At 43.8% G+C, this 19,556-nt stretch overlaps 1 protein-coding gene across 1 annotated transcript; it reads left to right on the top strand.

The window, feature by feature from the left end:
• The first annotated feature begins 1,591 nt into the window (after positions 1–1,591).
• Positions 1,592–15,899, top strand: LOC144688381 (uncharacterized). The gene is made up of 2 exons (XM_078554854.1): positions 1,592–2,020; positions 14,419–15,899. Exons 1-2 carry the CDS (start codon positions 1,844–1,846, stop codon positions 14,632–14,634), a joined length of 393 nt encoding a protein of 130 aa, XP_078410980.1. The 5' UTR covers positions 1,592–1,843; the 3' UTR covers positions 14,635–15,899.
• Positions 15,900–19,556: the final 3,657 nt, after the last annotated feature.

The raw sequence follows: 19,556 nt of genomic DNA on the forward strand, positions 1-19,556 counted from the left end.
GCTACAGGAAGATATAGACGGGATGGTCAAATGGGCAGATAAGTGGCAGATGGAATTTAACCCTGAAAAGTGTGAGGTGATACACTTTGGAAGGAGTAATTTGACAAGGAAGTATTCAATGAATGGCATGGCACTAGGAAGTTCTGAGGAACAAAGCGACCTTGGCGTGTGTGTTCATAGATCTCTGAAGGTGGAGGGGCATGTTAGTGGGGTGGTGAAAAAGGCATATGGGATATTTGCCTTTATCAATCGAGGCATGGATTACAAAAGTAGGGAGGTCATGTTGGAGTTGTATAGAACCTTGGTGAGGCCACAGCTGGAGTACTGTGTGCAGTTCTGGTCGCCACATTATAGGAAGGATGTGATTGCACTGGAGGGGGTGCAGAGGAGATTCACCAGGTTGTTGCCTGGGATGAAACATTTAAGTTATGAAGAGAGGTTGGATAGACTTGGGTTGTTTTTGTTGAGGCAGAGAAGACTGAGGGGCGACCTGATCGAGGTGTACAAGATTATGAGGGGCATAGACAGGGTGGATAGGAAGCAGCTGTTCCCCTTAGTTGAAGGGTCAGTCACAAGGGGGCATAAGTTCAAGGTGAGAGGCAGGAGATTTAGGGGGGATGTGAGGAAAAACTTTTTTACCCAGAGGGTAGTGACGGTCTGGAATGCACTGCCTGGGAGGGTGGTGGAGGCGGGTTGCCTCACATCCTTTAAAAAATACCTGGATGAGCACTTGGCGTCTCATAATATTCAAGGCTATTGGCCAAGTGCTGATAAATGGGATTAAATAGGTAGGGCAAGTGTTTCTCACCTGTCAGTGCAGACTCGATGGGCCGAAGGGCCTCTTCTGCACTTTGTGATTTGTGTACAGGAACACTCAAATTCCTGTGCACACCAACATTTACTAATCTCTCACCCTTTAAACAAATATCCTGCTTTTCCTTGCTTCCAAATAGTTGTCAGAAGAGAAACACGGGGTAAGGATCATTGATCCTTGCACAACAGAAGGTGTTCATTCGGCTCATTGAGCCTGTGTAGGGTGTTTGAAAGATAGATCCAATTAGTGTCGCCCCCTCTACTCATTTCCATAGCCCTGAAATTTTTCCCTTCCCAACTATTTATCCAATTCCCTTTTGAAAGTTCCTATTGAACCCGCTTCCACCGCCCTTTCAGGCAGTACATTCCAGATCACAACAACTCCCTACATTTAAAAAAAAAACTCCCCATCCTGCCTTTGATTCTTTGGCCAAATACCTTTGTTCTCTGGTTCCAGGACCCCCCCCCGCCAGCTCGGTATTTCCCTATGCACTCTGTCAAAACTCCTTGTGATTTTTGAACATTTCTGATCAATCTCCGTTTAACCTTCTCTGGTTTAAGGGGAATAATCCCAGTTTCCCCAGTCTCCCCACACTCCTTGAAGACTCTGGTCAGAACCTGGAAAACACTGGCAGACTGGCAACACTGGTTTTTCTTGGCGAGGTATTTAATGCTTTGAGGAGGGACCAGAGCTGAGTCACGTCTGTCACACTTGGGGATCAGGAAATGGTTGCAACGCGTGTCCTGATAGGGTTTGAGTCACTGAGGCCGCCCCTTCACGTTAGAGCTGAAGTTTGTAAAGGACAGCTCTGCTTTGCCTGGTGGGGTTCAACTTGATTCCAGGTTTCCTGGACTCCCGATGTGACAGAGAGAGAGCAGGATCTTCCTGACAGACCGTCTCTCTCTCTCTCTCTCCTCTGTGTGTGTGTTGCGCCCGGGATTCGCCGCTGGTGAACTGGCGGAGGCTGGGCGGCCGCCTCCCCCAGTCCCAGCTCTCTCACCCCGGCTCGTAGAGGCGGGCGCTTCGGGGATGGAGCTGCTGCTGACCAGGCTGAAGGATTTCTCTTCCAAACCCAACAGGTTCGCCGACGGGGGAGGCAGCAGCAGTCAGCCCGGGCAGAGCTGCTCTGGCATCGAATGGGACCCGCAGGGCAAGAGGCAGAGGATAGACATGGAGAAAGCACTGGTGTGGCTTAAATCGGAACTGGTGAGACATTGGGATCGACCAGGGATAGTCCGTACCAGGGAAATGCGGAATACATAAAAAAACAAGAGAGTGCTTGGAAATCCCTGCGACTCTGGCCAGCATCTGTCCTTCAGAGCTGCAGGGGGAGAGATGGGGGAAGAGATCTGCATTAATGCGGGGAGACAGGGATTAACAGAATAATCCAGGTTTGGAAACCCAGATACGGTGGTGGAGGGGTGGAAGGGTGACAGAACCAGGGAACTGGAGTGTCATAGAATTAATCTGGGATACACCAGGTCAGAGGCCATGGAAAGAGATGGGGATAGAGTGGGGCAGGAGAGTGGGATGGCCTGCAGAGAGTATGGAGAGAGGTGAGGATCACCAGGGCTAGACTGGGTCAGAGAGTGGGGGGCAGGGATGGGGATTAACCGGGGAATGTCTGGGCCAGAGATGAAGGAAGAGGATTCAGGAACAATGAAATGGGCCAGTGGTGGGGAAGGAGGAAGAGACTGGGATTGAACCTGCCTAGTCTGGGTCTCGAATGGGAGAAGAGAACTGGGAAAAACGCAGGAAGTCAAAGTCAGAGATTGGGGAAAAGAGACAGGGATAACCAGGGATCGTCTGGGTGAGAAATATGGAAAAGAGATTTGGAATCTCTTGAATGATTCGGGGAAACAGGGATTAATCACGGATAGCCTGAAGCAGAGAATGGGGAAAGAGATGGGATAGCCTGAGGCAGAATAGGGAAAGAGATGGGATAGCCTGGAGCAGAATAGGGAAAGAGATGGGATAGCCTGGAGCGGAGAATGGGGAAAGAGATGGGATAGCCTGGAGCAGAATAGGGAAAGAGATGGGATAGCCTGGGGCAGAGAATGGGGAAAGAGATGGGATAGCCTGGGGCAGAGAATGGGGAAAGAGATGGAATAGCCTGGAGCAGAATAGGGAAAGAGATGGGATAGCCTGGGGCAGAATAGGGAAAGAGATGGGATAGCCTGAGGCAGAGAGTGGGGAAAGAGATGGGATAGCCTGGGGCAGAATAGGGAAAGAGATGGGATAGCCTGGGGCAGAGAGTGGGGAAAGTGATGGGATTACCTGGGGCAGAATAGGGAAAGAGATGGGATAACCTGGGGCAGAATAGGGAAAGAGATGGGATAGCCTGGGGCAGAATAGGGAAAGAGATGGGATAGCCTGGGGCAGAGAATGGGGAAAGAGATGGGATAGCCTGGGGCAGAGAGTGGGGAAAGAGATGGGATAGCCCGAGGCAGAGAGTGGGGAAAGTGATGGGATAGCCTGGGGCAGAGAGTGGGGAAATAGATGGGATAGCCTGAGGCAAAATAGGGAAAGAGATGGGATAGCCTGGGGCAGAATAGGGAAAGAGTTGGGATAGCCTGGGGCAGAATAGGGAAAGAGATGGGATAAAAATAAAAAAACTACTGCGGATGCTGGAAATCCAAAAACAAAAACAGAATTACCTGGAAAAACTCAGCAGGTCTGGCAGCATCGGCGGAGAAGAAAAGAGTCGACGTTTCGAGTCCTAACGACCCTTCAACAGAACAGTTCTGTTGAAGGGTCATGAGGACTCGAAACGTCGACTCTTTTCTTCTCTGCCGATGCTGCCAGATCTGCTGAGTTTTTCCAGGTAATTCTGTTTTTGTTAAAGAGATGGGATAGCCTGGGGCAGAATAGGGAAAGCGGTGGGATAGCCTGGGGCAGAATAGGGAAAGAGATGGGATAGCCTGAGGCAGAATAGGGAAAGAGATGGGATAGTCTGAGGCAGAATAGGGAAAGAGATGGGATAGCCTGGGGCAGAATAGGGAAAGAGATGGGATAGCCTGGGGCAGAATAGGGAAAGAGATGGGATAGCCTGGAGCAGAATAGGGAAAGAGATGGGATAGCCTGGGGCAGAAAGGGAAAGAGATGGGATAGCCTGGGGCAGAATAGGGAAAGAGATGGGATAGCCTGGGGCAGAGAGTGGGGAAGAGATGGGATAGCCTGGAGCAGAATAGGGAAAGAGATGGGATAGCCTGGGGCAGAATAGGGAAAGAGATGGGATAGCCTGGGGCAGAATAGGGAAAGAGATGGGATAGCCTGGGGCAGAATAGGGAAAGAGATGGGATAGCCTGGGGCAGAATAGGGAAAGAGATGGGATAGCCTGGGGCAGAATAGGGAAAGAGATGGGGTAGCCTGAGGCAGAAAGGGAAAGAGATGGGATAGCCTGGGGCAGAATAGGGAAAGAGATGGGGTAGCCTGAGGCAGAAAGGGAAAGAGATGGGATAGCCTGGGGCAGAATAGGGAAAGAGATGGGATAGCCTGGGGCAGAAAGGGAAAGAGATGGGATAGCCTGGGGCAGAATAGGGAAAGAGATGGGATAGCCTGGGGCAGAATAGGGAAAGAGATGGGATAGCCTGAGGCAGAATAGGGAAAGAGATGGGATAGCCTGGGGCAGAAAGGGAAAGAGATGGGATAGCCTGGGGCAGAATAGGGAAAGAGATGGGATAGCCTGGGGCAGAATAGGGAAAGAGATGGGATAGCCTGAGGCAGAATAGGGAAAGAGATGGGATAGCCTGAGGCAGAATAGGGAAAGAGATGGGATAGCCTGGGGCAGAATAGGGAAAGAGATGGGATAGCCTGGGGCAGAATAGGGAAAGAGATGGGATAGCCTGGGGCAGAATAGGGAAAGAGATGGGATAGCCTGGGGCAGAATAGGGAAAGAGATGGGATAGCCTGAGGCAGAATAGGGAAAGAGATGGGATAGCCTCGGGCAGAATAGGGAAAGAGATGGGATAGCCTGAGCCAGAATAGGGAAAGAGATGGGATAGCCTGGGGCAAAGAGTGGGGAAAGAGATGGGATAGCCTGGGGCAGAGAGTGGGGGAGGAAAGAATTAATCTGGAATAATTTAAATCAGTGTATAATTGGAAGGGAGCAGGTTATACTGTAATAGTCCAGTAAATTAATTTAACTGCATCCTCCTATTGATGTCTTGAATTTAAATATTGTTCATTAGTGTGAAGAATGCAGTAAAAGCGGTGCAGGATTTTCACGGTGTATATATGTGTCTGTGACATTGTCCTGGTAAGGGGGAGTGAACCTCTCTCTATTTTGTTCCAGAATCACTCTATACAAAAATAACTCTAACGTAAATTAGGGTTAACATGCAAATGCAGAATGCATATCTGTCTGCCTGTGGTTTTATAATTCATCTAAAGCTACAGTATTACCAGACGGGCACAGCAGTCCAGTGGTTCTGGTATTGGATTAGTTACCTGGAGGTTGAGTTCCCACCCTAACATGTCGTCCAATTCAACCACCAATTTGTTTAATTTGTGGGACAATGTTGAAAGCTGTTGTGTTGTTAACATCCAAACTGCTTCACTAATGCCTGTTGTGGGGAGGGGAAGGGAACTTCCCACCCATTACCACCCGACAGGTGACTCCAGTTGTCTGGTCCAATTTTAACTCACGGGTGGGAATTTTAGTGAAAGACAGCCTGTTTAGGAGAGATGGCAGGGAAGCTCAGCAATTTAATGGCTTGAGACCCATTTCATTCCGCTAATGACCCAAACAGCTGGTGACTCAGTGGGAACCGAATGACCAGCGCTTAAAATAGGGCATTGCTGGGGAATCAGGGTGTGCTCCCCAGCCCTATAGATAAGGTAAGATATATATAAAATGTACATATATATGTAATAAGATAAGCCTGGGGCAGTGGAGGCCCAAGGCTTCCTTGTGGGCCCCGAGGGACACTCCTGTTCCCCCTAGTCCATAAAGAAACTAAAAACAAATTTAAAAACTTATCTTGCCTTTTCTGGCTCTGGCAGCTGTTCCTCTAGGTTTGGTTCAGTTTGGGATGTCACCACTGTTCCCCCACTCAGGCCTCAAATAGGTTAAACAGGTTAAAAAAGCAAATCTACGATCTATATTAATGATTTGGATGAAGGGGTCAACTACTGTAGCCAAATTTTCTGAAGATGCAAAGACAAGTAGGAAAGTAAGGTGTGAGGAGGATACAAAGAGTTGAAAAAGGCAGGTTAAATGAGTGGGCAAAAATTTAGGCAGATGGAATATGATGTGGGAAAATGTGAGGTTGTTCACATTGGCAAGAAGAAAAGAAAAGCAAAATACTAGTTAAATGGAGAGAAACTGCAGAATGCCTCAGTACAAAGGGATCTGGATGTCCCTGTATATGAATCACAAGAAGTCAGAATGCAGGTACAGCAAGTGATTAGGAAACCAAACACAGTATTCACCTTCATTGCAAGGGAGGTGGAGTATAAAAGTAGGGAAGTCTTGCTGCAACTGTTCAGCACGTTGGTGAGGCCGCACCTAGAGTACTGTGTTCAGTTTTGGCCACGTTATTTAAAGAGGGACATACCTGCATTGGAAGCAGTTCGGTGAAAGTTCACTAGGTTCCTGTATGAAGGGTTTGTCTTATGAGGAAAGGTTGAGCAGGTTGTGCCTATATTTATTGGCGTTTAGAAGGATTAGAGGTCATCTTACTGAAACATATAAGATTTTGAGAGGGCTTGACAGAGTAGATGCTGAGAGGATGTTTCCTCTCTTGGGGGAATCTACAATTAGTGGGTTTTACAGTTTAAAAATAAAGAGCCTTCCATTTAAGATGGCGATCAGGAGGAGTTTCTCCTCTCAGAGGGTCATTAGTGTTTGGAATTCTCTTCCCCAGAGAGCAGTGGTGGCTGGACCATTGAGTATACTCAAGGCTGAGTTACAGATTTTTGATCTACAAGGGGGTCAAGGATTATAGGAGGCAGTGGAGTTAAGGAAAGTGGAGTTAAGACCACAATCAGGTCAGCCATGATCTTATTGAATGGCGGAGCAGGTTCAAGGGGCCAAATGGCCTACTCCTGTTCCTATTATGTTCTTAATTGAATCAGAACCCTTTTACCAGATACATTTTTATATTCATTCACAGAATGAGGGTGTCATTGATTCTTAAGTGAATCAGAGCCCAAACTGCAGAACCCCAACTCTGGCAGTATGGAGTGGGTGCCCTTGCCACCTGTAATTTAAAGTTGCAGTTGGCTAGATTCGGGTGTGGATTGTGGGAAGGGGTCTGGATTAGCCCCCCTGCCTGTCACCTGGTTTATGCCAAGCAGAGGCAGATAAATCTGACCCACCCCCTATTTAGAGAAACCAAGGGTGGATAGTATATACCATCCTGCCACAGTACCCACACCCTAAGAGCAATTAAGAAATCTAATATTCTTAATGTTGGTGAACAGTGGTTTAATTTGACACCAACACTATGGGTGGGATTCTCCAGTTCTGCCCCAACAATTCCCGTGGTGGGCGGGACTGGAAAATCCCACCCTATATGTAAATGTAGCGTAAATCAAGACCGACCGAGTCTGGAACAATGCAGTGAGTTTCTCACAGAGTTTTGTCACTATTGTGGTGGCAAACTGGGGATAGAAAATACTCACTGGACATCTTTCAAACCCACCTGCAATTAATTTAATAATTTGGGGAGGTGGTGGTATAGTGGTATTATTGCTGGACTAATCCAGAGACCCAGGTAAAGCTTTGGGGACCTGGGTTAGAATCCTGCTAAGGCAGGTGGCGGAATTTGAATTCAATAAAAAAAACCTGGAATTAAAAGTCTAACGATGACCATGAAACCATTGTCGAATGTTGTAAAAATCTAACTGGTTCACTAATGCCCTTTAGGGAAGGAAATCTGCTGTCCTTACCTGGTCTGGCTTACATGTGACTCCAGACTCACAGCAATGTGGTTGACTCTTAAATGCCCTTTGAACAAGGGCAATTCGGGATGGGCAATAAATGCTGGCCTAGCCAGCGATGCCCACATCCCATGAATAAAAAAAATTAAGAACATTCAGACTGTGTAGAAGCTGCACCCTTAAGCATTTTAAAAATTTAATTGCTGAGAATGAGTTGTACACTATAAAGATTATTATAAAAACCCAACTAGTTTACTAACTTCCTTCTAAGTAAGTAAATCTGCTGCCCTTACCTGGTCTGACCTCTATTTGCAGCAGTGACACATTAGCACATAACTAACCTATGAAGTGGCCTGGCAAGCACTCAACTGAAAAAAAAACTGGCTTTTATACAGCACCTTTCACAATCTCAGGACATCCCAATAAATTTTACAGCGTATTTTTCAAAGCACAATCACCGTTTTAATGTAGGAAAGACACAACCAATTTGTGCACAGTGACTATCATAATGACCAGATACCTTTTTATATGCACTCACAGGGTGAGGGTGTCACTGGTTAGGCCAGCATTTGTTGCCCATCCCTAATTACCCTTGGGAAGGTGATGGTGAGCTGCCTTCTTGAGCCACTGCAGACCCACAGTGCTGTAAGGAAGGGAGTTCCAGGATTTTGACCCAGCGACAGTGAAAGAACAGCAATATAGTTCCAAATTAGGATGGTGATGTGGTTTTGGAGGGGAACTTGCAGGTGGTGGTTTTCCCATGCATCTGCTGCCATTGTCCTTCTACATGGTAGAGGTCACGGATTTGGAAGGTGCTGTCAAAGAAGCCTTGGTGAGTTGCTGCAGTGCATCTTGTAGATGGTACACACTGCTGCCTCTGTGTATTGCTGGTGGAGGAAGTGAATGTTTAAGGTATTGGATGGGGTGCCAATCAAGTGCGCTGCTTTGTCCTGGATGGTGCTGAGCTTCTAGAGTTTTGTTGGAGCTGTACACATCCAGGGAAGTGGGGAGTATTCCTGACTTGTGCTTTGTAGATGGTGGACAGTCTTTGGGGAGTCAGGAGGTGAGTTACTCACTGCAAAATTCCCAGCCTCTGACCTGCTCTTGTAGCCACAGTATTTATATGGCTAGTCCAGTTCAGTTTCTGGTCAATGGTAACCCCCAGGATGTTGATAGTGGGGGATTCAGCGATGGTAATGTCACTGAATGTCAATGGGAGATGTTTAGATTCTCTTTTGTTGGAGATGGTCATTGCCTGGCATTTGTGTGGTGCAAATGTTACTTGCCACTTATCAGCCCAAGCCTGAATGTTGTCCAGGTCTTGCTGCATATGGAAACAAACTACTTCATCATCTGAGGAGTCACAAATATTGCGGAACATTGTGCAATCATCAACGAACATCCCCACTTGTGACCATGTGATGGAGTGATGGTCGTTGATGAAGCAGCTGAAGATGTTTGGGCCCAGGACACTACCCTGAGGAACTCCCGCAGCCATGTGCTGGGACTGAGATGATTGACCTTGAACAATTACAACCATCTCCCTTTATGCTAGGTATGACTCCAACCAGTGGAGAGTTTTCCCCCGATTCCAATTGACTCCAGTTTTTCTACAGCTTCTTGATCCCACACTCAGTCAAATGCTGCCTTGATGCCAAGGGTAGTTACTCTCACCTCACTTCTTGAGTTCAGCTCTTTTGTCTATGTTTGGACCAAGGCTGTAATGAGGGCAAAAGCTAAGTGACCCTGGCAGAACCCAAACTTAGCTTCAGCGGGCAGGTTATTGCTGTGTAAGTGCCACCAGATAGCACTGTTAATGATCCATTCCATCACTTTGCTGATGATCAAGAGGAGACACAGAGGGGTAATCGGCCGGCTTGGATTTGCCCTGCTTTTTTGTAAACAGGACATACATGGACAATTTTCCACATTGCCAGGTAGATGCCAATGTTGTAGCTGCCCTGGAATAGCTTGGCTAAGGGCGCAGCTAGTTCTGGAGGACAAGTCTTAAGTACTACTGCGCAAATGTTGTCAGGCCCATAACCTTTGCAGTATCCAGTGCCTTCAGCCATTTGTTGATATCATGTGAAATGAATCGAATTGGCTGAAGACTGGCATCTGTGATGCTGGGGACCTCCAGAGGAGGCCGAGATGGATCATCGACTTGGCACTTCTGGCTGAAGATGGTTGCAAATGCATTAGCCTTAGCTTTTGTACTGCTGTGCTGGGCTCCCCTTTCATTTAGAATGGGGATATTTGTGGAGTCTCCTCCTCCAGTGAGTTGTTTAATTGTCCACCGACATTCACAACTGGATGTGGCAAGACTGCAGAGCTTAGATCTGATCCGTTGGTTGTGGGATCATTTAGCTCTCTCTACCACGTGCTGCTTATGCTGTTGGACGTGCAAATAGTCCTGTGTTATAGCTTCACCAGGTTGACACTTCATTTTTAGGTATGCCCGGTGCTGCTTCTGGCATACCCTCCTGTACTCTTCATTGAACCAGGGTTGATTCCCCGGCTGGATGATAATAGTAAAATGGGGGATATGTCAGACCAAGCGGTTACAGATTGTGGTTGAATAGAATTCTACTGCTGCTAATAGCCTACAACGCCTCATGGATGTCCAGTTTTGAGTAGCTATATCTGTTTGAAATTTATTCCAATTAACTTGCTGGTTGTGCCACACAACACGATGGAGGATATCCTCAATGTGAAGACAGGACTTCATCTCCACAAGGGATGTACGGTGGTCACTCCAACCAAAATTGTCATGGGCAGATGCATCTGTGACAAGTAGCTTGGTACAGTTGCAGTAAATCTTCCCTATTTTTATATTTCATTCCTCTTGCAATAAACACCAACATCCCATTTGCCTTCCCATCCATTTGCTGTACCTGCATACTAACTTTTTGTGACTTATGTACTAGGACACCCAGATCCCTCTGTACGACTAAGTTCTGAAATCTCTCTCCATTTAAATAGGATACTGCCTTATCTTTCGATAAGATCCCACTCCTGTTGTAGAACCTTATCAAAAGCCTTTTGAAAATCCAAATACACCACGTTCACTGGTTCCTCCTTATCTATTCTGCTAGTAACATCCTCAGAAAAACTCCAACACGTTTGTTTTTTTTAATTCATTCATGGGATGTGGGTTTCGCTGACTGGGCCAGCATTAATTGCCCATCCCTTGAGAAGGTGGTGGTGAGCTGCCTTCTTGAACCACTGCAGTCCATGTGGTTTAGGCACACCCTAGTTAAACATAATTTCTCTTTCATCAATCCATGTTGACTCTGCCCAATCAGATCATTATTTTCTAAGTGTTCAGTTATCACATCCTTTATAATAGATTCTAGTATTTTCCCTATTACTGATGTCAGATAACAGTTCTGTAGTTCCCCATTTTCTCTCTCCCTCCTTTCTTAAATATTGAGGTTATATTTGCAGCCTCACAATGTGCAGGCACCATTCCAGAATCTACAGAATTTTGAAAGATGACCACCAGTGTATTCACTCTATAGCCACCTCTTTTAACACTCTGGGATGTAGATCATTAGGTCCCAGGGATTTATCAACTTTCAGTCCCATTAATTTCTCCAGTACTACTTTTTTATTAATACTACTTTCTTTCAGTTCCTTGTTCCCGTTAGTCCCTTGGTTCTTTATTATTTCTGGGAGGTTTTTTGTATCTTCCTTCAAGAAGACAGACACAAAGTAATTATTTAGCTTCTCAGCTATTTCCCTATTGCCATTATAAATTCTCCTGCCCCTGCCTCTAATGAACCCACATTTGTCTTTGCTAATATTTTCCTTTTTGCAAGCCTTTAGAATCACTTGCAGTCCATTTTTATGTTTCTTGCTAGTTTACATTCATATTCTATTTTTCTTTATCAGTTTCTTGGTCCTCCTTTGCTGAATTCTGAAATGCTCCCAATCCTCAGGCTTACTACATTTTTCAGCAACTTTATAAGCCTCTTCCTTTGATCTAATACAATCTTTAACTTCCATAGTTGACTCACTTTTCCTGTTGTTTTTTTATGCCTTAAAGGAATGTATATTTGTTGTAAACCGTATATTAATTCTTTAAATACTCACCACTGTCTGTCTACCATCATACCTTTTAATGTATTTTCCCAATTCACCAACGCCAACTTGCCTCATACCTTCATAGTTTCCTTTGTTTAGATTTAGGACCCTAGTTTCGGATTGAACTACATTGTTTTCAAACTTAATGGAAAATTCCATCATATTATGGTCACTCTTCCCTAAAGGTTATTTTACAACAAGATTATTAGCTAGTCCTTTCTCATTACATAATGCTTGGTCTAAAATACAGCAGCCTGTTCCTTAGTTGGTTCCTCAACATACTGCTCTAGAAAACCAGGCGGTGGTATTGTCACTGGACTAGTCTTCCAGAGACCCAGGGTAATGCCCTGGCGACCTGGATTTGAATCCCACTACAGCAGATAGTGAAATTTGAATTCAGTAAAAATCTGAAATTAAAAGTCTGATGATGACCATGAAGTCATTGCCGATTGTGGTAAAAACCCATCTGGTTCACTAATGTCCTTTAGGGAAGGAAATCTGCCACCCTTACCTGGCCTGGCCTACATGTGACTCCAGACTACAGCAATATGACTTCAGACCCACAGCAATGTGGGTGACTCTTAAATGCCCTCTGAACAAGGGCGGTTAGGGATGGGCAATAAATGTTGGCCTAGGCAGTGATGCCCACATCCCATGAATGAATTAAAAAAAAACACGTTCCAGGAATTTGTCCTCCATAGCATTAGTACTCATTAGATTTACCCAGTCTACTTTATATGTAGATTGAAGTAACCCATGGTTACTATGACTATGTCAAGCTGTTGCTTGACCAGTAAGTGGGACAGCTCTCCCAATTTTGGCACAAGCCCCCAAATGTTGGTAAGGACTTTGCAGGGTTGACAGGGCTGGGGTGTGCCGTTGTCCTTTCTCGTACGTGATGTTTATTGAAGATTATATATTGGCCAGGGCACTGGGGAGAACTCCTCTGCCATTCTTCAAAATAGTGCCATGGAATCTTTTAGATCCACCTAAAAGGCCAGACGAAGCCTCAATTTAACATCTCGCTGAAAGAACACTACCCAACGGTTCAAGAAGGTGGCCCACCGCTACCATCTCAGGGCTGCTAGGGATGGCCAATGTCTTGCCAGCATCACTCACATCCCAAGAATGAGTGATAATTTTAAAAATTAACCAAACAAGTGCAAATTGAGGTTTTAGATGATCAATATGTAAACTAGCACTGCTTGGCTTAAATCCAAACTTCAGATATTGGCTTCAGGCTGGACTACACTCTAAAACCGTGAAATACAAATTTCACTGTGCGTTTTGTGTTTGTAAATTCTAGTGAATTGCTCTCCCTACATAATACTAAGTCTAAAATAGATTTGCTGTCTTTTAAACAAAAGTTATGATTCGATTATGATTAGAGAGGGCAAATAAATGATTTGCTAGATTGGTTCCTGGGTTGAAGGATTTCAGTTATGAGGATAGATCCGGGAAGCTCAGACTATTATATATTATATTATATATAGGAGATTTGATAGAGGTCTTTAAAATCATGAGGGGCCTGGACAGACTAGAAGGGAGAGACTGTTCCCAATGACATAAAGGTCAAGAACCAGAGGACACCGATTTAAGGTGATTGGCAAAAGAAACAAAGGCGACATGAGGAAAATCTTTTTACACAGTGAGTGGTTAGGATCTGGAATGCACTGCCTGAGAGTTTGGTGGAGGCAGGTTCAATCATGGTTTTCAAAAGGGAATTGGATAATTATCTGAAGAGAAAAACATTACAGGGCTATGGGGAAAAGGTGGGGGAGTGACAAAAGCTGAGTTGCTTTTGCAGAGAGATAGAATAAACACACTGGGCTGAATGGCCTCCTTTTCTGGTGTAACCATTCTATGGTTCTACGGCTGATATTTACCCAAAATGGCCAAGACAAGCTGAAGCTGATGTAACTTGGATATCAGGGAGACTCAAGCCTGAGGAATTATCATTCTTTTTTTGATGTTAACCTGTTTTGTAACCTAAACCAATCTGTTTTTTACCGAGTGTTTCATTAGTCAGTTTTAGCCCCAAAACCTGGGAAACTCTCTTTGAAATTTGTTTCTTCACTGTGTTGAAATCAGGGCTGCTCATCACAGTGTCTCTAATGCTAACTCATTCTCTCCCAGGATCGCAAAACTGTGGAAGTCTGCCTCTGTCTTTCTTCCTTGTATAATCAACAAGCTCTTAAACCACAAGCTTGTGCTAAATAACTGCGACTGATGGATATCATTTATCATCTCACCCACTCTTCTCAACTCTGCTCATAGTCTCAGGACAAGGGGACAGCCATGTAAGACGGAGATGAAGGGAAGTTTCTTTACTCAGCAGGTTGTGAATCTTTGGAATTCTGTGCCCCAGAGAGTTGTGGATGCTCAGTTGCTGAATATATTAAAGACTCAGATCAATGGATTTTTTGAACACAAAGGAAATCGACCAGTATGGGGTTAGTATGGGAAAGTGGAGTTGATGAAGGTCAGTAGTGAATGGCAGAGCAGGTTCAGGGACCGTATGGCCTACTCCTAGTCCTGTTTCTTATGTTTTAAATGTGGGAGTATAGGGCTTTGGCCCAATGACTCAGCTTCTCAGTAAGTAATGATCCTAACCCATCCTTTACAATTCACAGACGGAAATGCGCTTCCAGAATCAGACTTTGGTGAAACGGTTGTTGGAGCTTCACATTGGGATTCAGGAGCTGAAAAAGGAATACGATAGCGACCAAGATGTGTCAGCCTCAGAGAGTGACAGTGAGGACTCTGAAGATGGTGGCAGTTTAAACCGTTCACACCCTAACTATAGGCAACTGGTCCAGAGACAGAATCGCAGGAATTCAGTGCCCTGAGTAGACCTGTGGTGGGCTGGGTGGGATAATTCAAGCCTGCGTAACTTAATGTGTCCTTGCAGTGGGATCACTGAGACATTGACAAGTGCCACATAACTACTGTAAACTATTTTGAATACTGTATATTTTGTAAAATTGTTCCATTACAGTGTATTACAGCCTATTTCATGTTATGTAAAGGACACATTCAGATCTCATGGAGCTGATAAAACATCAAGATCATACCCACTATTTCTGACAAAGAGTAAAGTGTACCCAATGGACTATTCATCCAATGTTTTGTATGACTCTTGGTTCCATGCCCCCTGAAAATGGAAGAACATTAATGAATACAGACAAATTCAGTCCTGCCCCACCACCACCACTTGTTAAGGTCATTAATGATGAGCTCATGTAGATTTCTGAAGCTGCAAAATCGCATGGAAAAACAAGTTAGTCACCAGAAATTTTCACATAGGTTCTTCCAAACCCTTTCATAGCTTCAGTGGGAACTTTAGATAAACAGAGTAAATGACTATTTTTGCTGTTTCACCAGCATTTCTGCCAATATCATGGCAGCTGACTGGGGGAGCCCATAAGGAAATTTTATGCCTGGATTTTAAGGAAGCTGATGGTTTCAAAGTGTTACCACAACAGTTACAGAGTGAGTGGTACAAAAGAGTTTGGAAGCAGTTTCTATATTAACTTGCAAAAATGAATTGGATGTACACTAGAAAAGGAAAACACTTGCAGGGCTTTGGGGAAGGAGGTGGGGAATGCAACTTATTCTACAGCCCTTTCAAAATGTGTTATCGGCTGAATGGCCTCCTATACTGTGTGATTTTGAGTTTACTACCCAAGAATATGGGTAGTAGAGGTGATTGTTTCTTTCAACCTTAATGTAATGGAGATATTTCATACACCCTTTGGCGGATGTAAGAGGAATTAGTGCCTTTTGGGCAAACTGATATTTTAATACTTTGTAAAAATGATAACCTCCCAAGCTATAGTAAAATTGTGTTCATTTCATTATATTGCACAGTGTTTGTAGGTTACATGTTTATGCGTTTTTTGCTTTCTTTAGCCCTTGAGCTGTTTGTGTATACACTGTCGTGTGAAGTGTACTCTAGTAGATAAAGTGCTACTGATGGTTGGTTGCATAACCAAATGGCAAGGTGCAAGGTGAAGGTGAGAAGTATTCTTTCCCTCAGAAAAACGTGCTACTGAGGAGACTGGAATGAGTACATACTTGTTAACTTGCAATGAAGGCAGCATTTACAATACAACAGCCCCATCAATGGTGCTTCGTACCTATGGTACAGTTGTGTAAATTCACAATCAGGATCTAACTAACTTTCAGCAAAGTCACTTTGCACTATTGCTGCAGCTGTAATTACATAGAATGTACGGTACAGATATGGACCATTCAGCTTGACTGGTCCACGCTGATGTCTTTGCTCCACACAAGTCTCCTCCTGCCCTACCTCATCTCACTCTATCAGCATATATTTATATTCCTTTCTGCCTCCTGTACTTATCTAGTATCCCTTTAAAAGCATCTATGATGTTCACCTCAGCTATTCCATATATTAGCAAGTTCCACATTCTAATCATCACTAGATAAAGGAGGCAATGGAAGTCACACTTGCATCTTGTGCCCTTGCTGGACATGAATCCAACAGAATGAAGGCACTGCTGAAAGAATTTAAACAGTTAGGAGTTAAATTAAAAAGCAGAACCTCCAAGGTAATAATCTCGGGATTACTACCTGAGCCACGGGCAAACTGGCATAAGATAAATAAAGTCAAGGAGTTAAATGAGTGGCTCAAAGATTGGTGTGTGAGGAATGGATTTCAATTCATGGGGCACTGGCATCAGTACTGGGGTAGAATGGAGCTGTTCTAGTGGGACGGGCTTCACTTGAACCATGCTGGGACCAGTGTCTGGGTTAATCGAATAACTAGGGCTGTAGAGAGGGCTTTAAATTAAATAGCGAGGAGGAGGGTTCCGGAGAGGGAAACGTAGGCTTAAAAAGCAAAAGGATATGGCAACCTTGCAGGGCAGCTATTTAGGTAATGATACCCAGAGTGTGACAGTAAGGGACAGAGTGTACAAACTTAAAAAAAGCAGTAAATAGAGTCAAAGGGGGAAAAAAATGGTAAAAAGGCAAAATTAATGGCTCTTTACTTAAATGCACATAGTATTTGGAACAAAGTAAGTGAATTAACGACACAAATAGAGGTTAATGGGTATGATCTTATAGCCATTTTGGAGACATGGTTACAAGGAAATCAAAGCTGGGACCAAATATTGAGGGGTATGTGACTTCGAAAGGACAGGCAGGAAGGAAAGGGTGGTGGGGTAGCTTTGTTAGTACGAGATGGAATAAGTATGATAGCAAGAAATGATATTGGATCCGAAGTTGTAGAATCCATATGGGTGGAGGTAAGAAATAACAAGAGGAAGAAGACACTGCTGGGAGTAGTCTATAGTCCCCCTGACAGTAGCTATAATGCAGGACAGATAATAAATCAGGAGATAATGAGAGCATGTAAAAAAGGCATTACATTAATCATGGGTGACTTTAATCTTCATGTAGATTGGGAAATCAAATTGATAGAGGTAGCCACAAGCAAGAATCCATAGAGTATATTCGGGACAGTTTCCTAGAACAATATGTTGTGGATCCAACCAGGGATCAGGCTATTTTGGATCTGGTAATGTGTAATGAGGCAGGTTTAATAAATGATCTCAGAGTAAAAGATATCCTAGGAAACAGTGACCATAATATGGTAGAATTTAGCATTCAGTTTGACAGTGAGAAACTTGGGTCGGAAACAACTGTGCTAAATGTAAATGAGGGTAATTACAAAGGAATGAGGGCAGACATGGCTGGAGTGGACTAGGATAGGATTTAAGCAGAAAAAATGGTTGATGAACAATGGTAGACATTTAAGAAAAGAGTTCATGACTAACAACAAAGATATATCCCAGTGAGGAAGAAGGATTCAAGGAAGGGGATAAACCAACCATGGTTAACCAAGGAAGTTAAGGACAGTATCAAATTAAAAGAAAAGACATACAATGTGGCAAAGATTAGTGGTAAGCCAGAGATTTTGGAAAGTTTTAAAAACCAACAAAAGATGACCAAAAAAATAATAAAAAGGGAGAAAAAAGAACTTTGAGGGTAAACTAGCAAGTAATATAAAAATAGACATTAAGAGCCTCTTTAAATATATAATAAGGAAGAGAGAGACCAAAGTGAACAAAGGCCCTTACAGAATGAGGCTGGAGAAATAATAATGGGGAACCAGGAAATGGCAGAGGAGTTGAATAAATACTTTGCTTCAATCTTCATGGTAGAAGATACTAATAGCATTCCAATGCTAAATAATCAAAGGGCAAAAGAGGGGGAGGAAATAAATACAATAACTATCACTAGAGAAAAGTACTAGGGAAATTAATGGGCCTAAAGGCCGATAAGTTCCCTGGACCTGATGGGTTGCATCCTAGGATATTAAAGGATGTAGCTACAGGGATAGTGGATGCACTGGTAGTAATCTTCCAAGACTCCTTAGATTCTGGAAAAGTCCCAGAGGATTGGAAAACTGCCAATGTAAAACCCTTATTCAAAAAGGGGAGACAAAAAACAGGTAACTATAGGCCATTTAGCTTAATATCTGTAATTGGAAAAATGTTGGAGTCTATTATAAAGGATGTAATAGCAGAGCATTTAGAATTACATAATCTAATCAAGCAGAGTCAGCATGGCTTCATGAAGGGCACATTATACCTGACAAAAATAATAGAATTCATTGAGGAGGTAACTAGCCAGATAGATAATGGGGAACCAGTAGATATAGTATATTTGGATTTCCAAAAGGCTTTCAATAAGGTACCGCACATAAGGCTACTTAATAAGACAAGAGCCCATGTGTTGGGGATAGTATATTAGCATGGATAGAGGATTGGCTAACTAATAGAAGACAGAGAGTTGGGATGAGGGGGGCATTTTCAGGATGGCAACCTGTAACAAGTGGAGTGCCACAAGGATCAGTGCTGGGGCCTCAATAATTTACAATATATATTAATGACTTAGATGAGGGAAGTGAATGTATTATCGCCAAATTTGCAGGTGATACAAAAATAGATGGTAAGGCAAGTGGTGAGGATGACACAAGGAATCTATAGAGGGATATAGACAGGTTAAGTGAATGGGCAAAAAAGTGGCAGATGGAATATAATGTGGGAAAATGTGAGGTTATGCACTTTGGCAAGAAAAATAGAGGAGCTGAATATTATTTAAATGGTGGAAAGACTGCAGAAAGTCTTTGATTTGGGAGTATTTGTGTATGAATCCCAAAAAGCTAACATACAAGTTCTGCAGGTAATAGGGAAGGCAAATGGAATGTTGGCCTTTATTTCAAAGGGAATGGAGTATAAAAATAGGGAAGTCTTGCTAAAACTATACAAGGCACAAGTTAGACCACACCTAGAATACTGTGATCAGCTTTGGTCCCCATATCTAAGGGAAGATATACTGGCATTGGAGGCAGTCCAGAGAAGTTCTACTAGATTGATTCCAGGTATGGAGGGATTTTCTTATGAGGAGAGGTTGAGCCAGTTGGGTCTATACTCAATGGCGTTTAGAAGAATGGGAGGCGACTTTATTGAAACATATAAGATTCTTAGGGTGCTTGATAGGGTAGATGCTGAGAGGTTGTTTCTCCTTGTGGGAAAGTCTAGGACCAGAGGGCATAATCTCAGAGTAAGGGGTCGCTCATTTAAAACAGAGCTGAGGAGGAATACTTCTCTCGGGGGGTAGTTAATCTATGGAATTCTTTAGCGCAAAGAGCTGTAGATTGTTAAGTATATTCAAGGCTGAGATAGACAGGTTTCTAATCAGTAAGGGAATCAAGGGTTATGGGGGGAAAGACTGGCAA

This window comes from Cetorhinus maximus, chromosome 13 (genome assembly GCF_964194155.1).
Source record: "Cetorhinus maximus chromosome 13, sCetMax3.hap1.1, whole genome shotgun sequence".
Classification (NCBI taxonomy): Eukaryota; Metazoa; Chordata; class Chondrichthyes; order Lamniformes; family Cetorhinidae; genus Cetorhinus; species Cetorhinus maximus.